The 22,728-nt window shown below is 44.1% G+C and overlaps 1 protein-coding gene across 8 annotated transcripts in view; it reads left to right on the plus strand.

Moving 5' to 3' along the window:
- PKHD1 (PKHD1 ciliary IPT domain containing fibrocystin/polyductin) overlaps positions 1-22,728 on the plus strand; it is a 417,278-nt gene that overhangs the window by 377,704 nt on the left and 16,846 nt on the right. For 7 of the 8 annotated variants that reach the window (XM_075126348.1, XM_075126350.1, XM_075126351.1 and 4 more), the window contains one exon: positions 995-5,535. The exons of the other annotated variant lie outside the window; for it this stretch is intronic. In XM_075126348.1, the coding sequence (XP_074982449.1) occupies positions 995-1,344 (350 nt within the window). In that variant the 3' untranslated portion in view covers positions 1,345-5,535. Of the gene's footprint in view, positions 1-994; positions 5,536-22,728 lie in introns of those variants that run through there. 8 annotated transcript variants of the gene reach the window in all.

Raw genomic sequence — 22,728 nt, forward strand, 5'->3', positions numbered from 1 at the left:
CTTCTCCAGACCCGCTAAATCGACACCGCTGCATCGATCACAGCAGTGCTGATTTAGCGGGTCGTGTAGACATGGCCTAGATCTGCATCAGAAGCATATACCTGGATTGTTTGTTTATTTATTTTGCAAAGATTTTAGCAACTGTATAAAGTACTCAAAATAAGAGTAAGAAGCAGCCTGCCTGCATGCACCCCAATGCAGGATTGGAGCTTTAGAAGACAATGTCAGCTCAAAAGTCGTATGTTGTCACAAAACCAGTTGCTTTACCTCTGTGCCTGATAATGCTTCAGGTTATTAAGAATGCTTACTTTTTGCATTTTCCGCTTTGGATAATGAAAATCAATGATACCCGGTTTCACGTTTGTGTTTTCAGTCAACATTACTTTTGTTTTTCAATCATTTTCTTTTTCATGTCCCCCGTGCTGCTTTGTCTGAGTTCCAAACACTGCAGGGGGAAAAGGGTCATGCTTTATAGTAAGCTTCCATTTAGAAATGGCTCACAAAGGGTTAATACATTATTAATAGCTGCATGCTACAGACATGAATACTATGTGTTACGGGTGGTCATAAGCAACCTATTAACCTGTTGAACTCCATACCAATCTTTATCCAACATCTGTTAATCAATGATTAACCTTTTATAATCTATCTGTGAATGGCACCTTCATATAAAATGTGAGGAAAACTGTTGTCATATGAATAATTTTGTGTTACGTATGGAGATATTTAATTGCTGGTATGTTTTATATCAATATATTTTTACAACTTGCTTATAAGGGGTTAATAGATGACTAATAGATATGCAATATATATTTAAAAATTGTTATAGAGTCTACTAATTAAAGTGCAATTTCCCCTTTAACAGTCATTTTCCAGTGACCACCACACTTCAGTTAGCAAAAGGCTCTAGAATGGGCAGAGACATAAACAGGAAGGGAAGAAAAAGACAGGGACCTACTGGTAAGGTAAAGAGTAAAGGGATTTTCTCTTTCAGATATAGAAGCAAATGGAGTACCAGGAAACACAACGAGACAGATAAAGGAGTTGCACCAACAGACAGTTAAAGCCAGGTCAATGCAGAAGATAAGTCCTGTTGAACATAAAAGGACGAGTAGAAAGAACTTATCCCTGGCTAGGAAACATGACAGCAGCCATCCATTACATGGAAGAACAGCTCTGTGGGGTTCTCTGGAACTTCAGCAGCGTGGTGCCAAGGAGTTCTGTGACTGGAAGGATACCCATCAGCAGCAGTATGCTTGCACCCACGGAAAAGAGATGGGAGGAGTAGAGCCTGTTCCCCAGAATGTGAACAGAGAGAGGCAGGAGACGGCTGTGGGATCTTGAGGAGATGTGTAAGGGAAAGGATGAGCTGTGGTACCATCAACATGAAACATTTTCTGGGAGGAAATCCAATGGAACATAGGAACCTGAGACTCTTCTTCCACTGGTGTGGTCAGAAAAAGCATATTAGCACTGGACACTTGCAAACACTTTAGGATAGTTAACAGCGAAGACATGTTCTTAGTGGTTAAAGCAGTAAATCTGATCTGTCCATCGTTTGTTTTCCCGCTCTCCTTAGTCCCTGATTTAGCAAAGTACTTAAATCCATCACTAGTCAGAAAAGCAGGTGCATATGTACCACTTCATTGTGGCTTAAGCATACGCTTAAGTACTTTCCTGAATAGAGATGGATCTAAGCAATGGCTTAAAACTCAGAAGGTGCTCTGTTGAATTAGGGCCTTACCCTGTGACCCCTTCAGGTCAGCAGCCTTCCCTTCCTGAATGTTTGGAAATGCCTAGCACATCGTGACCATTGCCATTATTGTTAATAATAATGAACTGGGAGGCTGGTCTGTTTCATAGATTCTAAGCCTAGAAGGTACCATTGTGATCATCTAGTCTGACTTCCTTTATAACACAGGTCATAGGACTTCCGTGAAATAATTTCCTTTTTGAAGTAGAGTATATCTTTTAGAAAAAACATCTTGATTTAAAAGTTGCCAGTGATGAAAAATCTACCACATTTCTTGATATGTTGTTCCAATGATTAATTACGCTCACTGTTAAAAAAAATTACGCCTTTTTTCCCATCTGGACTTGTCTCACTTCAACTTCCAGCCATTGGATCTTTGTTATACTTTTGTCTTATAGATTAAATAGCCTATTATCAAATATTAGTTCCCCATGTAGACACTTACAGACTGTGTTCAAGTCACCCCTTAACCTTCTCTTTGTTAAACAGATTGAGCTCCTTGAATCTATCGTGAAAAGGCAGGTTTTCCAATCCTTTCATCATTCTCATGGCTCTTCTCGGACCCCTCTTCTGGTTTCTCCTCCTGAGTGACTCTCTACAATGGGTCACTGGAATTCTCTGTCCCTCTCTTTACTGAGCTGTAAAATGGGGAGTGTTAATACTTGCCTCCCTCAAAAGAGGGTGGGGAGACTTTATTATGGCACCACAGGATCCTTGGGTGAAGGGTGCTCTGCAAGCACAAGATGTTATTTCCATTCATCTATAGAACAGGTCCAGCATGTGCTTGTGTCATGGCTGCCATTTGGGCCAACACCAGGGATTAAAGTGGGGACCTCTAGAACTGAAAACACAAGAGTCTCCAGCTTATGCTAAAGAGCCAGCTTCAGGGATGCTGACCAGGAGGCAGAGGCAGCTCGTCCCAAGCGTCTGAGATTCACAGCAGTTCAAATTCCAGACAAGGCCCAAGTTATGTGACCGCAGCCATTTTGCCTGGCACAGTAGGGACTGAATCATGATGAAAGCATCAGTGTGTAGAGCTCTTTCTCAAGAGTGAGGTTTTGGATCAGTCTGCTGCTCTGTGGACCGGGCGCAGAAGGTTACTCAGAGCACGCAGTGGCCAGTGAGTTACACTTTCCCACATAAGCCCTTCTACTCTGCCTCTGTCCTGCTCCATAGAGACTCTGTCTGGTAGTGAGAGAATGATTCATTCACCATGTCCCCTCAGTCAGCGGCCTGTCCGCTAAGACTAAATGCCAGCTCCTGCCTACCAGCACATTTCATATAGCCTATTGAAAAGCCATCAGAGGGTAACAACCTTCAGTACTGTCACTGCCAGTCTCAGCTGGATTCAAACCCGATCACCTTAGCCATGAAAGGATTCTGTCATTGTGCACATAGACCCCATTCTACCATGGCCACTAAGGGGTTAACAGGAAGGCTAGCTATCTCCTCAGCATTGGCTAACTGCTGGTCCAGGAACAGCTGGGGGATCTGAAGGCTGCAGAGGAGAGGAGGGAGGGACCATTCAGAGGAGATGCCTTCAGCACCAGACAGCTGGACTTCCAGGCATGGAGAATCAAAGAATGTGAGTCTGGAACAGGTCTACAGGAGAGGAAAGGTAGGAAGCAGTAAGACTGTGAGGAACTGTCCCAGCTGCTTAATGCAGGTTCCCTGGGCTGGATCACAGAAGAGTGGGTGGGCCCGGGTTCCTCTATCCTCTCCTGCAAAGGAGATAGTAAAACCCCTAAGACTAAGGGGATCAGGACTGTTAGAGGGCTTTCCCTCCACTCTCCCACTTCCCTGGTTCTTGTCATGCCGACAGCAAGCAGCAAAAGACTAGAAGGCCGAAGTGCAGGCAATGCAATGTTTATTGGGGTTAATTTCCAGCAAGCATGATTCCAATTTTCCCACCCACTTCCTGTTTGACCCCAGTTTATAGCGTAATAGTCTCAGCTATACCTTAACCAATCATTTTTCTGAAATCTTATCTAGCCAATCCTAACATATTGTGACATAATTCTCTAACCAATTATATCCCACTACCCTAATTAACCTAGCAAAATTAATTATACAGCAGACCGAAGCAATTAGAGAACCAGACAGATTAAAAATAGAAAAGTGGGGGCCATAAAGGTAAAACAATACAGAAATGAGGGTTTCACAACCACAACCATTGATAAGTGATTTCTTGCCAGACAGATTTCTTGCTATTAAACTAAGCTTTCTTTAACCATTTTCTTTATCTGGTGGTGATGGGCGCTATCAGAACAGGATCATCTTCCTAGCAGCCCAATAGCACCTTATTTCAGTGTGACTAGTTTGGAATGTGAGGATGTGACCGGTCGCTTCCCAGCTTATGGCTGCCCCTGCTGCTTAGCCAAAGGCCTTAGCCGAAGAACAAGGCCTCAGACTATCCTAGAGAGAAGGCCCAGACAGAGGCGGACTTGTGATTTTAATTCTTTGTTTTATACCTCTATAACTAACTAAGTGAAAAAAAATACACTGAAGTTCTTGAATTATAGGCCTTTACAGGCAGGCCTGAATATCTGTATTCTAACAAAGACACCGCAGAGGCTTGGGATTCTCAACCCTTTGCTAGGGTCATTGAACTCCTGGTCTATCAGACACTATTGGCCTGGAAGGGGAGAAACTATAAATGACTTGTCGGCAGGAGTTAGAAGAAGAAGCCGCTCGGAACATGGCCAAGCAACTGTTGGTGGACTGTGGGGGGGGGGGGGGGGGGGGAGAAAGTGAGGCAGAGATGCTGTTACACCTTTAACATCCATGAGAGGGTGCTGGCTAGCAGAGATCTCCCTAGATGGATCCCCAATGCGCGGCCATGCACACCCTCACATTGTATTATTTTCACTAGGTGAGACTAGAAGAGGCTTAAGAGTGCCCAGGTTGCTACTGGACTTTGATGGTCACTAGCCATAAAGGAAATAGAGCAAATGGAAGCAACTGAGCTAGAAGCAGGTGCTAACTCTGCCCAGGGTCAGTCCAAGTCATCTAGGATTCTAGAGCTGGCCCCTATTTTTACAGAAAGGCCCACACGTGGTCCTGGCCCCTCCTGTATGTCTCCTCTGAAAGAAGACCTTTACCAAAGCACCATGGCCTCCTTATGATCATGTTGGGGCGCTGGTTCAGGATTGGGTCAGAGAACAGTCAGTCACATGTAGACTCACCAACACTCGCTCCTGCACTACCCCGGGTTCATAGTTTCATCAGGACAGATTCTCAGCTGGTGTAAATCAATGTAGCTCCCAGGTATCCCAGCTTTACAAGGGAAGAACTGAGAGATTAATAGATGTATCCAAAGTCACACAGGAAGTCTGTGGCAGAGCTTGGAAATGAACCCAAATATCTTGAGTCTTAGCCCAGGGCCTTACTTCGAGGAGGAAGGATGGTCCAATGGTTCAAGTACTAGCCTGGGTTGTGGGAGATCCAGGTGGAATTCCTGCTGTGCCCCAGACTTCCTGTGCGTAATCTTGCGCAAGTCACATAGTTTCTCTGTGCCTCAGTTCCTCAGCTGTAAAACAGGTATAATAGCCCTGCCCTGCCTCCATGGGAGTGTTGTGAGGATACATTTATTACAATCTGAGTCGCTTAGATACTATGGTGATGGGGGCTATACAAGTACTTAGCATAGATAGATAAGATCATGCTTCCTCTCATTGACTCACAATCTGTGGTATCTGCATTTATGATATGCCCTTCATTATGTTATCTTAGCACTGTGCACATAAATAAAAGTACCATTGAATTCTGTGCAAACACATCCACTTTCTGTGCTTGCCTTTTGCCCCATTAATTTTTGGTGTGAGTGAGTATATAGGGGGGAAATGCAGGGAAAAAGGAGAGACCCATGAGGAGCATCAGTGGAGAAGGGAGGTGGGAAGGAAGAGGTTCCACCGAAGGGAATGCTGAAAGAACGGTGAGCGAGGGAGAAAGAGAACCAGAAAAGGACAAAGTCACAGCAGCCAAAAGAAAAGGGAGTCTCAAGAAAAGCACCAGCCATGGTGTCAAAGGCATCATGGAAAATGAGAATAGAGGGAGAACCTTAGACTTGGAAGGAAGAGGAAGCATCATTAGAGACTTCTGGGAGGGCAGTCTTGGTGGAATGGAGAGGACAAATGCCAGATTGGAGCAGATGCAGGAGTGAGTCGGAGGAGGCAAGACCAAAGCACTGAGGAGAAACCAGCCCACTCATGAAGCATGGGAAGGAGGAAGATGTGGGCAGAGGAAGAGAGGAGCAGGGAAGAGTTAAGTTTTCTGTCGAGTCGGAAAACAAAAGCCAGCCTGACCAGAGGGGAGAGCTGGGAGGTGATTGGGTTGCACAAGTTGAGGTGTTGGGTCTGGAGGGGATGGGTCAAGTTGAGGTGTTGGGTCTGGAGGGGATGGGTCAAGTTGAGGTGTTGGGTCTGGAGGGGGATGGGTCAAGTTGAGGTGTTGGGTCTGGAGGGGATGGGTCAAGTTGAGGTGTTGGGTCTGGAGGGGGAGGGTCAAGTTGAGGTGTTGGGTCTGGAGGGGATGGGTCAAGTTGAGGTGTTGGGTCGAGGGGGATGGGTCAAGTTGAGGTGTTGGGTCTGGAGGGGGATGGGTCAAGTTGAGGTGTTGGGTCTGGAGGGGGATGGGTCAAGTTGAGGTGTTGGGTCTGGAGGGGGATGGGTCAAGTTGAGGTGTTGGGTCTGGAGGGGGATGGGTCAAGTTGAGGTGTTGGGTCTGGAGGGGATGGGTCAAGTTGAGGTGTTGGGTCTGGAGGGGATGGGTCAAGTTGAGGTGTTGGGTCTGGAGGGGGATGGGTCAAGTTGAGGTGTTGGGTCTGGAGGAGATGGGTCAAGTTGAGGTGTTGGGTCTGGAGGGGATGGGTCAAGTTGAGGTGTTGGGTCTGGAGGGGATGGGTCAAGTTGAGGTGTTGGGTCTGGAGGGGATGGGTCAAGTTGAGGTGTTGGGTCTGGAGAGGGATGGGTCAAGTTGAGGTGTTGGGTCTGGAGGGGGAGGGTCAAGTTGAGGTGTTGGGTCTGGAGGGGGATGGGTCAAGTTGATGGAAGATTGTGAAGTGAGGTTCAAGTATCTCCAGTACAGGGAATTCCATTATCAGAGCCAATGGCCTTCTCTGTACTAGGACTTTCCCTCTGTTGCAGCCCTAGTGTAGACAAAGTGCCAGCACGGTTTTAGGCTCTTTTGGAAATTTAAGCTTAGGAGAGCTAGACACCCCCTGCCATTGAATTTTAATGGGAGTTGGGCAGTTAACTCCTTTGACAATCCCAGCCTCAAGCACCACAGCCTGCTCTGAGCAAGGTTGGAAGACATGGGCTAAAATCCTGGCCCCATTGAAGTCAATAGCAAAATGTCCATGGGCTTCAGTGGGGCCAGGATTTCACCCATGGAGAATAAAAATGCCAGCAGCTACCTGGAGTCCTGTGCCCACTAGCACTTGAATGCTGGCACTGTTGCAACCGATAAGGTAGCTGAACTGGTGTCAGAGTAACAGCCGTGTTAGTCTGTATTCGCAAAAAGAAAAGGAGGACTTGTGGCACCTTAGAGACTAACCAATTTATTTGAGCATGAGCTTTCGTGAGCTACAGCTCACTACGCCTGGCCTGTGAGAATCCCTAGATGCTGCCGTGAGCAAGTTTTCTTACGTGGCAGTGGGTTTTCCCTTCTCCCCTGACTTCTGAGGCGGAGAGGGAGCCGTGTTCCAGACAGATTAGCCTACGGCTTTGGGCCAGAGTTGATGAGACTTCACCAAGATACAGGCACAGACACGTGGAGAGAGGGGAAAAAAAGAGAGCCTGTGAAAAATTAAAATGACAAGGCTGGTTAGGGAGTGGAGATAACTGGGGATGTAGTGAAATTAATTGCAGTCTGGGTTGAAAGAATCATGTTCCTAAAACAAAATTTCAGCTCCCCCTTCTCCCAGCAGCATCAGTGAGATTATAAACCCTTTCATTGCCCTTTTGTGTTACAAATAAAACTATTTGTTATGATTATTTGTTATTTCCACAGTGCTAAAGGTATGCATGGTATTTTACAGGCAAATCAGAGACAGGCTTGTAGTCAAAGACTCTGATCCTGCAAAGATTCATTGTGGGTAGTTCCATTAGGTGTAAAATGAAGCACACACCTAAATCCTCACTGGATTGGGTCTTAAATGAGAAGTAACACTTCTGGTACGTCTACACTGCAAGTGAAGGCGTGATTGTAGCATGGGTTGGCATGCCCATCTGAGCTTTAATCTAGCTAGAGTGTAGAATCATAGCAGCGTAGACACGGCAGTACAGGCTAGCAACCAGAGTACGTACCCAGGCTTCCTGATGGTTTTGGACTCCGGCATGGGTTAGCCACCGAAGGTCAAGCCCTCAGGAGAAGCTGAGTATGTACTCTGGTTGCTAGTCTATGTTGCCATGTCTGCTATTGTTACCTGAACTAGTTAGGTTTAAAGCAAGCTACCACAAGTATACCTCCCCGAGCTACAATCACACTTTCACAGGCAGGGGAGAGGTACCCGTCAGGTGGAACGACGGATATTCAGTGCCAGTGTAAACCTAGTCCCAAAACAAAACAAAAAGGCTGAACAGTTTTGAGAAATGAAATGTTTCTGGTTTTTATTTTGTGATTTGTTATTCCCCACTCCTCCTTTTTTCATCTTGCCACTGGGGGGTGGGGGAAGAGAGAAGAGGGAGAAAAAGGAGCAAAAAACCAATGAATGAGGTGAAAAAACAGAAATGGGAAAATGTTTGTTTTCTGTTTTGAAAACTGAAACGTTTTTGGGGTGGGGGCAATTTTTTAGTCAAAATAATCCAATTGTTTTCAAAGCAATCTGAATTTCCCGCCAACACTTTCCTTTTCAAACCCAGAGCAAGGAAGTCATGAAAGAAACCAGCTGCCCCCTAGTAGTGGAAGTTTTCTCGGGCACCTCTCCGTCCAGGCTGCCGGCAGAGAGAAGGGCTGGCTTTCAGAAGGACCAAGTCCTCACAATTCCAGCTGAAGTCAATGGGTTGCCAGCACTTCAGAAAATCATGCCCAGTCCCGAACAGTGTTCAGATTAGTGATGCACCCATCCAAGCAAATTACTACCTATTACTGGAATTGCTTGTCCAGTACTGCATCTTATTCTGTGATAAATTTCACCATTCATTAGGGCTCTGATCCACAAAACCATTTAAGCACATACTTAACTTTAAGCATATGAATGATTACATGCCAGCTTTGAAGCACATGCTGAAATGCTTCGAAGGACTGGGGCCTGGGTTATCTGATTCATTTCCCAGTAGGTCATTTTGTCTATCCCCGTGACTGGATTGTGTGTGATTGGATGAATATGCCTTTCCTACCATGCACTTTGTCAATTTCAGACTACAGTGAAGATGACACATATATACAATATACAATACAAATTATACTAACCACCACCCCCAACTCTTGCTCCCCCTCCCACTACAGTCTTTTCATGCCTAGGTGCTGACAAAAGTTATTTGTCGTATTTCCTCCTCTTGGTGACTGACAGGAGACTGGTGTCAAGTGAGAAAATGAAATGTAAATTTTATTAAACACTCCTCTCATCTCTTTGTATCAATCCAGATTCCAGCCTAACATAGCAAATCAAATCCTGTCTTTGCCAGGCCTGAGGGCAAATGTAGAATAATTTCTCCTTAATACTATTGCCTCCTAGTAAAATATTTTTCTGTTTAGTAAATGAAAATTTAAAATGCAAACCTTGTTTTAATCCCAAAGAAAAAGATGTGCATTTCAGGGGAAGAATACTACACTTCATTCTGTTCTGCCTTGTGCTTTCTTCTTGTTTTCAGACCCAACAATTGTGATTAGCTTCAGTTTAAATGGCAACTCCCATTTAAGTCTTGTCCGTCAGGACTTTCTAGATGTCCATCATGGGGCTTAGTAGCAGGTCCAGAGATAATTCTGATACATTTAATTTGAAATAGCATTATAATTACTGTAATGAATTGGTGTGTGCAACGCTGCTATCTACTGGATGGAATCGAAAATGCTCAGCTGTGTGTCAGAAGCTTTATACTATCATCATAATCCTTTAGCTGCAGTGTTCAGGCCTGTGTTTTCAGAAAAGGACGATCTCTATTCCAACCTTGCTGTTTCTGTGAATTTAGATTTTTCTATCAGTAGAGCGCCAGGTGGACTTCCCCAGAGACGGGCTCTCAGGGCTTCCAGGGTCCGTATTCCTGGGCAGCATGGAAGCCCTAGGAACCTTGCAGTGACACAGTGGTGCCAACTTGCAAAGTCTTCACTGTTCTTTACAAGCCACTCCTGTCTCTGACCTGACAAACTCATTACACCACTTTCATGGTATTTATCCATGAAGGGTAGCACGCACGGTCTCCACTGAGAGCTTGTAACTTATCAGGACTCATAGTCGTTGCGAGATGTGTGTATGCGTAACATTTTAGGGACAATGTAACTATATTGAAAATCATGTCTTATGGTCTTGGAGTCAAAATGAATCACCAGTAAATCATGTCTCAGTAAATCATGTGGTGACCCATTCAAGCTGGGGGGGCGTTGTCACCCTCCCTGGCAAGCCAATTACAGAATGTACTTCTCAGTGGTCTACCTTTGTACCACTCCAGAAAAGTCAATGAAAAACCATCAGTGACAAACTATAAACTTCAAAACCACTTGGAAGTGAAAATGAATGACAGGACAGTGAGGGGGAGGACCCTGCCTGGGAATAGAGAAAAGGCTGATTCAGTATATCACAGGGTGGAGAAAGACACTCTGCATCCATTCACTGAGGAGACAGCTACTTGAGCAGGGGTGTTTCATGAAAGCTTGGATCCTGGTTCCTGAGAAGCCAGCCAGCTCTGCAACAGACTGAACTTTCTGGGAGGGGGTTGGGGGCGATATACATTGTTAGATAGGAAAGGTCACTATTAATGAGTATAGGCCCCTAATTCACATTGTATGATTTTGTTTTATTTTGTAACCACTCTCTTGTTTATAGTGGAACCTCTACTCTTTCTGAATAAACATTCTTTGGTTTTATTCTGAGTGCTCTCAAGTGCTTTGCGTTTTGCAGGAGCGATGAGGTAAGGTAAAACTGGGAAACAGGGCTATGCTGTTGCTGTGGGACCAGAGGATCTGGGATTGCTAAGAGTAGCCAGTATTGGGCTGGATAACACAGGGGAACACTTCAGTGGGACTGCGGTGCTTGTATGGTTACTGTTCAAGGCAAAGACAGGGCTGGGATGGCCTGGAGGAGAGGGCTTGAATGGTGGACAGGCTGGGGGTGCTAAGGAGCTGGAGACAGCAGATAACAAGTTGAGGCTCACTCCTGGGTATCCTGAGCACTGTCACACTCACATCCTAAGCTCCCTGAGCTACCTGGCTTCCCAACTCAGGGAGCAGTGGCAATGATTTGAAAAGGTCGAACGGAAATGCTGTTTTGACAGTTTCCAAAATGAAATTCCAGAATTCCCATCCCACGGGACAGTTATCCCCAAATAACAGAAGAGGAAACAGGGGCACAGAAAAGTTAAGTAACTCAAAGGTCACCAAAGGGAATCCGTGGCAAAGGAATAAGCAAAAAGCACCAAGTTCTCCTGTCTCCCTGTGCTAAGTTCTCTGTCCTAGATGCCTTCCACACAAAAAAGTGTGGTAGACTATACCAATAATAAATACAGGGCAAGGAAGGATGCTTTTGCAGTTAAGGCCCTGGATGGGGACTCAGAAGATCTCAGTTCAATTCCACTCTCACAGACTCACCTTGGGTGAGTCATTTCATCTCTCTGTGCATTGGTTCCCCATGAATAAAATGGGAAAGATACTCCCTTTCTCCATCCCTTGTTTGTCGTTTCTTTTTAGACTGTAAGCTCTTCAGAGCAGAGACCATCTCTGACTATGTGCTGGTTGAATGCCTAGCACAATGTAGTCTCCACCAAGATCAGGGCCACTAGGCGCTACTTCAGATAAATAACAACAACATATGCAGCCAAGTTTGTTGCCTTTTCAAAGCACCAAGATTTAAAAGGTATCTTCTGTACTGAAGTGCTGTCAAATCACAGGAATTACCAGATCCCCTAATATCACTATTCCCTCCTCCGCCTCGCCAACTTAAATTCTCCCATGCCTCAAGCTACAGGGCTATTGGGACTCAGAGCTCTAGATATCTCCACCCAGCAGATCAGTCATTTCACACTGCCAGTGGGCTTCTTTACTATTCTAATACAGAACCGATTGCGCATTGTGACTAATAACATTGGCTGTATGAAAGAATTATTGCTATAAAGACTGAGAAAGGCCTCCTTGGATTTCTAGACAGGACAGTCTTGATTTTGAGAGAGCAAAGCATAAAATAACTTCACGGGCTTTCCAGACTGCAGTAGTCTTTTGGAGAGAAATCCACAATTGGTGCTTGAACTTGAAACTAGGAACATTTACCTGTCACAAAGTCTCTTAATTCATGCCTTAGAGTCCTCTGGGTCTGCCCACAATAACGCCCCTTTGGCTACAAAGATTTGACGGTGAAATACTTAGCGCTGCTATTATTATTAATTTGTATTACAGTGACACCTAAAGGCCTCTGCCAAGCTTGGGTCCACGTTGTACTAGGTGTTGTATACACACAGAGGATGAGACAATCCCTGCTCTAGATGGACAAGACAGACAAAGGAAGGACTCTCATCCCCTTTTCCAGATGGGGAACTGATGCACAGAGAGATTACGTGACCTGGAACAAGTCACTTAGAGCTCTGGCAGTGACTTCAGTGGCCTTAAAGGGAGTTATGGTCATTTTGTCTCCTTAATTACCACTATTTATAAATCATAGTGTGGTAGCACCTAGGAGCCCCAGTCAGGAACCAGGACCACGTTGTAGCAAGTCCCATACAAACGCAGAAGAAAATGATTGTCCCTGCCCCAAAGAGCTTACAATCTGAGTAATCATAATAGTAGTTATGAATGCAGCCAGCACTTTGTCTGCCACTAGGAAGAGGCGAAAGTGGGATTGGTATCCTGGAACAGGAGTTGACCTGGACAGAATCTCTATTCTAAAAGACACTCCACACCATGAAAAAGCGTGAGAAGCATTGTACTAGGCCACCTCTCTCTCAGCTTCATATTGTGTCTGCCGCTGGCTGCTTATGAACTGGTGTTGGATTTGAATACAGCCTTGGGGACAAGAGAAAGGGTTCTGGTGTTCATTTTTACATGCACTGGTACAACACCTTAATGAACTGCATGGTACAATGACTAACACAGGCATATGTTCAGCCTTAAAATACAGACTGGCCAACTACAGAAGGAAGAAATTACTGATGGCTGGACCTCAAAAGACAAAGACCTGATTCTGAGGTTAATTACACAGATTTTATACTGGCAACTCTGTGGGCTTTAGTGGAGTTACGCCTGACTTACAGTGTGATAAATGTCCCCTTCTATCAGGTTGGTTTTGGCTAAGCACCAAGAGTTCTGATGTGCAGGTGAAAAGGAAGCGCTAGCTAAAAAGCACTAGCTAAAACACTCATCATCTCCATTACTGCTACATCCAAGCCTTTGGGCTTGATATATGCAATCTTTCCCCACTCATAATGTTACTGCAAAGAGCATTTTCCTAGTCCATTGCTTTTAACGTGTCACCCTTCTCTTTGCCTCCCTGTTCTCTATCATATCAGACATAAGCTGCTTGTCTTCATGGTCAAGGCTTTACACAGCTTATCCCAACCCTACCTATCGCCTCTCATTCACTAGCATGCTGTTGCCTGCCACGCTGACCAATTTCCTTGCATTCCTCTCCTGCCTGTATCTATCTGCCTCTTGTTTTATACTTATATAAAAAGCTCTTTGAGGCAGGGACCATCATTTTGTTCTGCGTTTGTACAGCACCCGTTTACAATTTAGACCTGACTTTATTCTGAAAACGTTCAATTGTGGTTCAGGATGATTGGTAGTTAGAATTGGGGCAGAGGGGGACTGCCTACATTAATTCACCAAATCGCTCCTCTGCTTTAGCAGGATGATGTATATAAGATTCTCAGAGAGCACATAATGAGATGGGCACATTACAATTACCTGAATAGTACAGAATCAACTGCCCACCACCACTAAAGAATGTAGCTGATATAAGCTGATGATACTCTTGATCTTAGCTCACATGTATGTTTCAGATGAAAAAAAAATCAAGCAGATGATCAAGTCTGCCCCTTAAGAGCATCATATACATAATTCCCTGGACATCAGCTGTTGTATTTGGTTCAACGGGGCAAATATGCATCATCTCAAGTTTTCTTTATTGGTGTAGCATCTTGGGTTGTATAATGCAGGATTTCTACTTTCACTCTAGGGATGTCAGGTTTTTTTTTTTTAATGAATTTCATACCCACATAATTCTACTGGAAAGTGGTGCGTATGATACCTGCAGAGGACGCCATAGAAAAAATCTATGTAAATAAGTCAAAATGCATTATGGCTGCAGCCTGAAATTGGCATGTCAGAAAAGTGTTTGTTAACCAGGGACAATAGCAGAATCCTAAAACCATGGGCATTTTCCATACACACACGTGCTCATTAAAGGGTTTACTGATGTGTGTTGATTGCTAATGTAGCCCAACCTCCCCAGTCCTTCAGCAGCAGCAGTGGTAGCTGCAAGTTGTAAACTACAAGCTGCTGCATGTTGGGAGAACATCCTTCCTTCCAGAAAATACCCTCTGCTCACCCCACAAAGGAAGCTGTAGCACTGAAGTGGTGAGCATGAGGCAAGCAGAGAGGAGGCTGCTGGTCTAGAACCCTGTTCTCGGTTTCCTTACAGCAGAAAACTTTGCCCCTGCTGGTTTGTTTGCCTGAGTCGGGTCTGAGGTGAATACACACTGACACACAATGCAGAGCACACTCAGGCCCCATCTCCCAAAACTGTGAAAAGCTACAAGGCAGATTTACCCTGTCTTGAACAACCTCTTACTGGAATGGGGAATGGGAGGCTGGGTTGCATGAAGAAGACCAAAAAAAAAAAAAATCTGAAGACATTCCACCGTGATATGATTCCACTTCTGTGTCATAGTATCGGCCAAATCATAAGGACAGAGGACTGGAAGGGACGTCCTCGGTTGCTGAGTCCAGTCTCCTGCTATCACAGGGGACTGAACCGTTAGATGAACAGTCGTATAATCCTGTTCAGAAAGTGCATCCGCTGGCAGTGGGCCTTGTGCAGGGGAGTCCAGCTGGGACACAGGGAGGTGCCATCCTGGTCTTCAGCCCACGCAGCAGCTTCGTCACAGTCCCATGTCCGGTGTGCAGTATGTAGTGCCATCCTTGGCTAGTTTCCCCTCTGGATGGGTTTTGGCCAGTGGCCTCGCATAGCGGTACCCTCAGTGTCCACCCCGACCACACATCCCTACCCATGACCCTTCCCAAAGTCTTTCAATCCAACCCCCATGAGGTGATGTCAATGGCACAATAACGTGTTGTATGGATGAAATGCAAGCCCCAGTCCCCACGCCAGATCTCTGCTGCCTGCCCCCTCCATATGAACCAATGCTACTGTTCTCTTGGGGTTAACCACTGTAGCATCTCAGTGCTGACAAAAAGCCCTGCTCTTCTAGAGTGCTTCCATCCAAGGATCTCAAAGTGCTTCGTAATCGTTGATGAACTATGCCTCACAACACTCCCCCAAGCATCAAAAGCAAACCAAGATGAGGAGACTTGCCCAAGGACATACAAGAAGGTTGTGGAACAGTCAGAGATAGAATCAAAGAATCCCGAGTCTAAGCCCTGTGATTTAACCACAAGCTCATCCCTCAACTAAAGCATCTACGTGCCCATGCAGGGTGGAGGCTTTGGAATTTTTTGTATTTTTAATCCCCATCTTCCCTGCCACCCCAAAATTATTACTGATGACACTTGCAAACAGGTCTCCTAGTAACCCCCGGAGGAACTTAGCGGATTTCTGGAACTTTGTCTCCAACTGAGTCAGTAACTGAGGCTGGTTGAAAATTTTCAATACATTTATTTATTTATTTATTTTATTTTATTTTATTACCAGGAAATTGGCTTATTGACTAAATGAATAACTTTGCAGAAAGTGTCTGCTTTCCTCAAACATTTAATCTCGCAGCAGAAAATTTAACACTTGAAAACCACATTTTTTTGGCTTAAAACTGAAGAAAAAGAAAAGATTTGGCTAATTTTTTTGGGGGACGGGGGGCAGTTTTTAGCCAAAGTGTTTCATTTTCATAGTTTTTTCTATTTTCTGCTATTGGATCTTACTGGTAAAAACACAGAGAGAGAGAGAGAGAGAGACAGGTCTCTGCCTTTTGGTGTACGCCAATCCTTTAATCTTTGGTAGAAATGCCAGTTCTGAAGATAAGGGAGAATAGGTATAGACTGGGCCATGTGCCTCGTTGAGTTTATTGTATGAGGTGGTGATATGCGTTCATGAATTTTCAATTGGTAATTACATTGCTGTCTATTGATTTTTATTTATTTTTATTGTGTGATGGCTGAGCATCTCTGTTTGGATGTGCTGATTTTGAACAGCAAGAGTTCAATAAATAAGTTATAGATATAAGATACAGGAGCTTTACTTTCTATTTCATTAATGGTATGACAATGTCAAAATTATACAGTCGAGGCCTGTTATTTTTGTCTCTAGGGCAAGTGATCACATTCAACCTCAAAATCCCCAAGAGAAATAGATGTGGTGTCTTTAACAGAAAAATAATTCACATCCTAATCCCTAACTCCAAAATGCTATTTGGATTCATATACACAAGGACAAAAATAAACTAAATTACAATGTTCTACAAAGTCATTGTCAACATTCATATTAAGGACAAAGGGATGGATCCTGAGCTGCTGTAAAGCGGACAACTTTCCCATGGAGCTATGCCGATTTACAGCATTTGAGGATCTGGCCCGGAATATTAGTAATGAAGTCACCAACCCACATAATGCACCCATCCCAATTACCTTATAATAACTCTAATGCCCCTTAGAGCTGTTTCAAACTGTGTCTCTGATCTCCTTGCTAAGACATTTAAATCTTCTGTTTCATTTGCATGGTTATCCAGCGAAATGGCTCATAGTGTTTCGTTTCTTGTTTGCAAAACGGGGCTGGTGGGGGGAAAGAGTGATGGAGGGAGAACATAGAAATGGAAGATTTATCTGCGTTGCAGGGAAATTATTCAAATCTGAAAACTTACTTTTGTTCCACAGGAGACTTGCTTGAAGGCTTGGAGTCTCATGTGGGCAGATAGCTTTTTTTTTTTAAAAAAGTCTTACCATAATTAGTATTTCATTCATTCTTGTTTGACGTCCACATGCGGCACTGAATTTCTTCACCAGAGAGCTCAACGCACTGGGAGAACAACTGATACAACCCGGTATCCTTGCTATTCTAACCTATTGGTTACCCTTCCTGGATCAGCAGGTACACAAAATTACCTACAGGCCAATTTGGTTTCACCACCAAAAAATAGGCCAAGCAGAGAACAGGAGAGAGAGAGAGAGAAAGAGATGTAGTAAAGGGATGGTGCTATAGGACTCTAAGTTATTTGAGGCTGAAGGCCCAGGTCCTCAAAGGTTTTTATGCCCCTAACTCCTCTTGCAATCATTGAGAGTTAGGCACCTAAATACCTTTAAGGACCTGACCTAAGTGCTTTACTGAGTCAGGGCCTAAGTCCTCCTTACCTTCTAGGCCAGGGATGGGCAACCTTTGGCATGTGGCCTGTCAGAGAAATCTGGTGGCAGGCCAGGATGGTTTGTTTACCTGCAGCGTCCACAGGTTCGGCCGATCGCAGCTCCCACTAGCCGTGGTTCACTGTTCCAGGCCAATGGGGGCTGCAGGATGCGGTGGCCAGCACATCCCTCAGCCCATGCCGCTTCCCGCGGCCCCCATTGGCTGGGGATGGCGAACCGCGGCCAGTGGAAGCTGCGATCGGCTGAACCTGTGGATGCTGCAGGTAAACAAACCATCCAGGCCCACAAGTGGATTTTCCTGATGGGCCACGTGCCAAAGGTTGCCAATCCCTGCCCGATCCTCTGCCATTTCTACTCATCATGATGTTCCATCATCTCCTCCCACCTGCAGCCTCCACTCACCCCTTCTTCCTGTTGGACCTTTGCTTCCCCCCTGCAACTCCCCATTTTTCACCTCGTGGTCCACCACTGATTATGCCTCCAGCACCCTGCATTATGATGCCCTCACCTGATCACGAAGAGTTTAAAAACTAGCATAACAAACAAAACGAAGGAATTACAATTATTTTCCTGAGAGAGTTCCTCTGTCTCCCCCATAATTTGAAAGCTCCCCATTGCTATCTGCCACAGCCTCTGATTCCACCTCTTTTCTGATTCATCTGGGGAGCATTTTTCCTCCTGAACCAACAACAGAAGAGAGACAAGTGGATACCCGCTCCCTTGGTGGGCTCAGTCATCTGGAACTGGACTAGCGTGCACGTGTCCCACTGCCCTCTGCTGGATGGCATCAGAACTGCTCAGCAGTGTGTCCTGGGTCCTGTATTGCTAAAAGCCAAAAGAAAATTTTCTTTTGCTCAAGCAGTCATGGGGAGAAGAGGGGCTGTGATTTTGGAGAAAAAAGGACCTTGGTCCCTCTTAGGGTGTGGAATTCTGAGCAAGCAGCTGTGAAGGCTCAGGCAGCCATGGATTTGTTACAATATATTGCATTTGTCTCCTGATTTAGAGTGAACAAACAGTGTTAGAGTCTTACTGTAAATACAAAACAGTGCATCTTGAACACCTGGACAAATTGGGTGCTATTAATCTCAGTAGAATAGCACATTGCTCATAGGACACAGGAAAGGCTCCATTGTCTTCTGTTGTCAGTGCTGTTACCCTTTTTTTTTTTTAAAAAAAAAATGTAAATATTAATCAGACACATGCTCAGCACAAAGGAGGAGATACCTTCAAAAAAGCTGACCAAGGAACGCACACTATTTGCTCCCTCAGCTGCAAATTGGCACTGAATAATAGTCTAAAGAAGCATACATTAACATTCAGCTGGCAGTCACTGCAAGCTGTAATAGACATGAGCATTGACTAGACCCAATATTAGTGATGGTACTGGGAAACCATCCTAGCTTTTGGCTGCCTGAAGGCAGCAGTGATCCCCAGCTTGTCCTATCTGTCAGTCTATTTGATCTCCAAATGAATTGCTTTTGATAACAGCTATATAAATGCAGAACTGTTCCGCTGGGCCTTCTTAAATGAGACTCCTCTCTTTCATCTCCCAGTCATTTCAAAAAGCAGATAGACTTGTTAGAGGTTTTTAATGCAATGATTTATGTTTTATCTTGCCTGGTTTGAGGCAGCATTTATTTAGCACTAAATTCTTCCCAAGCCTATATGTGAGGGAGAGATGTTTGAACACAGTATTTGGGATTTCAGATTGTATATGTGTGTATATATACTCTGTGTGTGTGTGTATATATATATATAAAATAAAATGTGTGTATATATGCGGAGGTATCTATGGGGTGTGTATGTGTCTATACATACATATTTCTGCTTCATTACAGTAAAGCAGATGATTAACCTTGTTTGCAGAAAGCCATTAATCTGAGCCACCTGGAACTTTGCACCTCCAGCAAAATTAAAAGAAAAATATTTGTAAACCCTCTAAACAGCATCCAGATTAGGACAAATACTTAACAATTTTTGGGGGGTGGCGGAAGTGGGAAAATCAATCTTCATTAAGTTTAGTGAAAACAAATTCCTGGCACTCTTAAAATGAGTGCTTTGTATCTTTAAAAAAAACAAACAAACAGGTATGAAGTCAGATTGGTTTTCTCTTTTGTTTGGAGTATTTTTCAGTTATTGAATGAGTGTCCACCGTTATTTGATTATAAAGAGCAGTTGAACACCGGCTGGCTGTTATAATCCGTATGAGTTTTCATAGGAAGCATGCAGCAACCTGCTGATGGACATCTGGTGGAGAGAACTGTAGTTCTCAGAGGCATAGGTAACCCAAGAATACATATCTAGACTGCACATTGGAGGACGCAGGAAAATGGGTGAGGCTGAAAATTTTCTCTTCCCTTGATGATATTTGCAATGTAAAAACAACCCAACCCATTTATCCTGATTGTGTGGTTACGGGGAAGCTTCAGGTAACAATGTAACATGCACAATGCAAGGAAGAGAAAAACACTCTGGAAGATGGACTGCTCTTACTGAAGTGAGCTGTAGCTCACGAAAGCGTATGCTCAAATAAATTTGTTAGTCTCTAAGGTGCCACAAGTACTCCTTTTCTTTTTGCTCTTACTCGATATCTCTGGGATGTGGAATTCATATTAAGACTTAAGAAATCAGCCTCATCTTTGGAAAGTGTCAAAGCTACCTATTCTGTTGCTGAGTTATGTAGATTGTTGTCCCACCCACCGTGATTCCTGCAAAAGCCTTCGTTTGCGCCATTGTGATAAAACACAAGAGAATACATTGTAGTTGGTATATCTTAACTGTTCCTATTACAATAAACTAGCATCTGTAAGTTGATGTAACAACGTACTGTGTAGCAATGGGCAAAGAGACCGCTGTTACTTTGAAGGGTTAATTTTCTGATTTGAAAGAAATAGGGATGGGATTTTCACAAATGCCTAGATCACCTATTCATGGGATTTGTGCTCCTAGGCCACTCTGGTGCTTTTGAAAAATCCCATTTTCCTTCAGGGAGGCACCATGGTCTAACTAATGGTCAGGACATTTGCCTGTCTTGCTGTGGGAAACCAATTTTCCCAAATCAGGTGTGACCGTATCCCAGAGGTTTGCTTAGGCCCATCTCTTATTAGTATTTCTGTAGCACAATCACTTGGCAATGGCTCTTTGTATATGGCCAGCAAGAAGCGGTCCGATTCTCCTCTTGCACCAGCAGAAATCAAGAGTAACGCCACTAAAATAATGAAGGCTTTACCAAAGCAACACCGGTGTAAGTGAAAGCAGAAACAGACCCCAGGAAACTGCTCTGAGGGGCTTCCTGTGCTGTTCCCATTGATTGTAAACTCCTCAGGGCAGGGGCCACTGGCCAGATTTGTAAAGGTGTTTAGGCACCTAATGAGACCGATAGGCAATTTTGAAAATCGCACGATTTCAGTGGTAGTTAAATGCTTTTGAAAATCCCTCTGGCCACTTATATTCATCTTCATAGGCGCCTAAATCTTGGTGCAAATCGAGCTACAAATCACTTCTGGGACTGAGGCTTTAAAGTGATTTAGGCCTTGTCACTAGAAAAGGTTTGCTATTACTGTATAGTTCTACTTGAAATCTCTCTGAATGCAGACACAGCCCACACTGGTTTCCTGACCAAAATAAGCTATACTAGCAAAAGGACTTTTTTTTTTTTTTTGTAAGTCCTAACTATAGGACTTACAAAAAAAAGTCCTAAAGCTGTATAAGTCCTAACTAAAGGACTTATACAGGACTTATTATAATATAATGGTTGCTCGATTCACGTGAGCAAGGGGCTGATCCTGCAGCCCCCTTCTCCCTCCATTCAGGGTACGCCTAAGCTGTAATCTGGAGATGTGATTGTTGCACACATATGCATACCTGAGCCGACTTGCTAAAACTAGCGGTGTAGGCTCTGCAAGCATGGGCTTGCTGCCTCAATACGTAATGTAAACATTAGGACTTACACAGCATAGCTATGCTGATGAAATAAATCACACCCTCTAACCAACAGAACCCTGGGTGCATGTTTTAAGTGTAGACCAGGCTTTAGGTACTTCTGAAAATTTTCAGCCTGTGGGTGTCCCACTCCTCATCTGTAAAATGGGGATACTACTCTGGTTCTCCCACCCTTTGTCTGTCTTGTTTACTTAGACGGTAAATGTTTTGGGGGCGGCATTGTCTCTTATGATGTGTACATAAAGCTGCTAACAAGGTAGTGCCGCCATCACGGTTAGGACCCAAAGCACTTTTGTAATAATAACAATATGTGAGTAGGGGAGGGACATGGTCAGAGAGGTGGGAAAATAAGAGCACGATTATGAGTTTGGGGAAAAGGAAGGTGACTGGAGGAAGGGGAAGCCTGTAGCAAAGAGAAGAGTGTGAGAAAGAGAGGATTGCTAGATGAATAAGGAGCTTGCAAGCCCTGAGGGCAGAGGTATTTTCAGAAGGGTATAAGGACCATGCAGTAGCATACATATATACTGATAGGATCCTGCTTAGATACAAAATTTACAGGGGGCCCCTTATTTGCATACACAGCCTGCACCAGTAGATGCTCTCCTTCACCAGATCTTTGCTAAAGATTTCATCATGACCTGGCTGCATCCCCACCCACAAAATAACGCCATTCGTTATACAGTTTGTCTGCTTTTTGGACCCCCTTTCAGTCAGCCACTGAAAGAAATGGCAATTCCCAGAAGCCTTTGTGCTGGGGTTTATTAGCTTTGAATGTTAGCAGATTCACACACTTCTGGCAATTGTAGTTTGCTCTTTGGAGGAGGCAATGCAAAGTCTCAGCTGAACTATCTTACCCCCACCCCCCAAAAAATGTATTACATGAATATGTGAAAAAGTGGATAGCTTCTTCTTTACTTCCTTGGATTCTGAGATGAAAAAATTCAACAACTTTTTTCTAATATAAGAGTGTAGTTTTCTGTTAATGGACACAACCTACTATACAGCATTGTCGAATAGTATACAACTAAAATGTAGGACATACAATTTTTAGAAAAGTTTAATACAAGTAAATATGAGACAAAAAGCATGTTTCTTTTTCAAATTCTATGTCATAAATGCTGTAAAATAAATTAAATTTTTAAAATAAATGTGCATACACTGGTCCAGGTTCTCATGTAAACTAACGCCCCTTTTAAAGTGTAAATTACATTTACACCCACATTAAGACTCCTTTTCACTGTCAGAGTAGTGTAAAGGGGCCTTAGTGTAAATAAGAATCAGGCTCAATAAAGTTAAGGGGCCTGATTCTGCTCCTGTCACAGGCAATGAGAGTTTTGTCATTGATTTCAGTGGGAGCAGGACTGACC

This window comes from Caretta caretta, chromosome 3, assembly GCF_965140235.1.
Source record: "Caretta caretta isolate rCarCar2 chromosome 3, rCarCar1.hap1, whole genome shotgun sequence".
Taxonomy (NCBI): Eukaryota; Metazoa; Chordata; order Testudines; family Cheloniidae; genus Caretta; species Caretta caretta.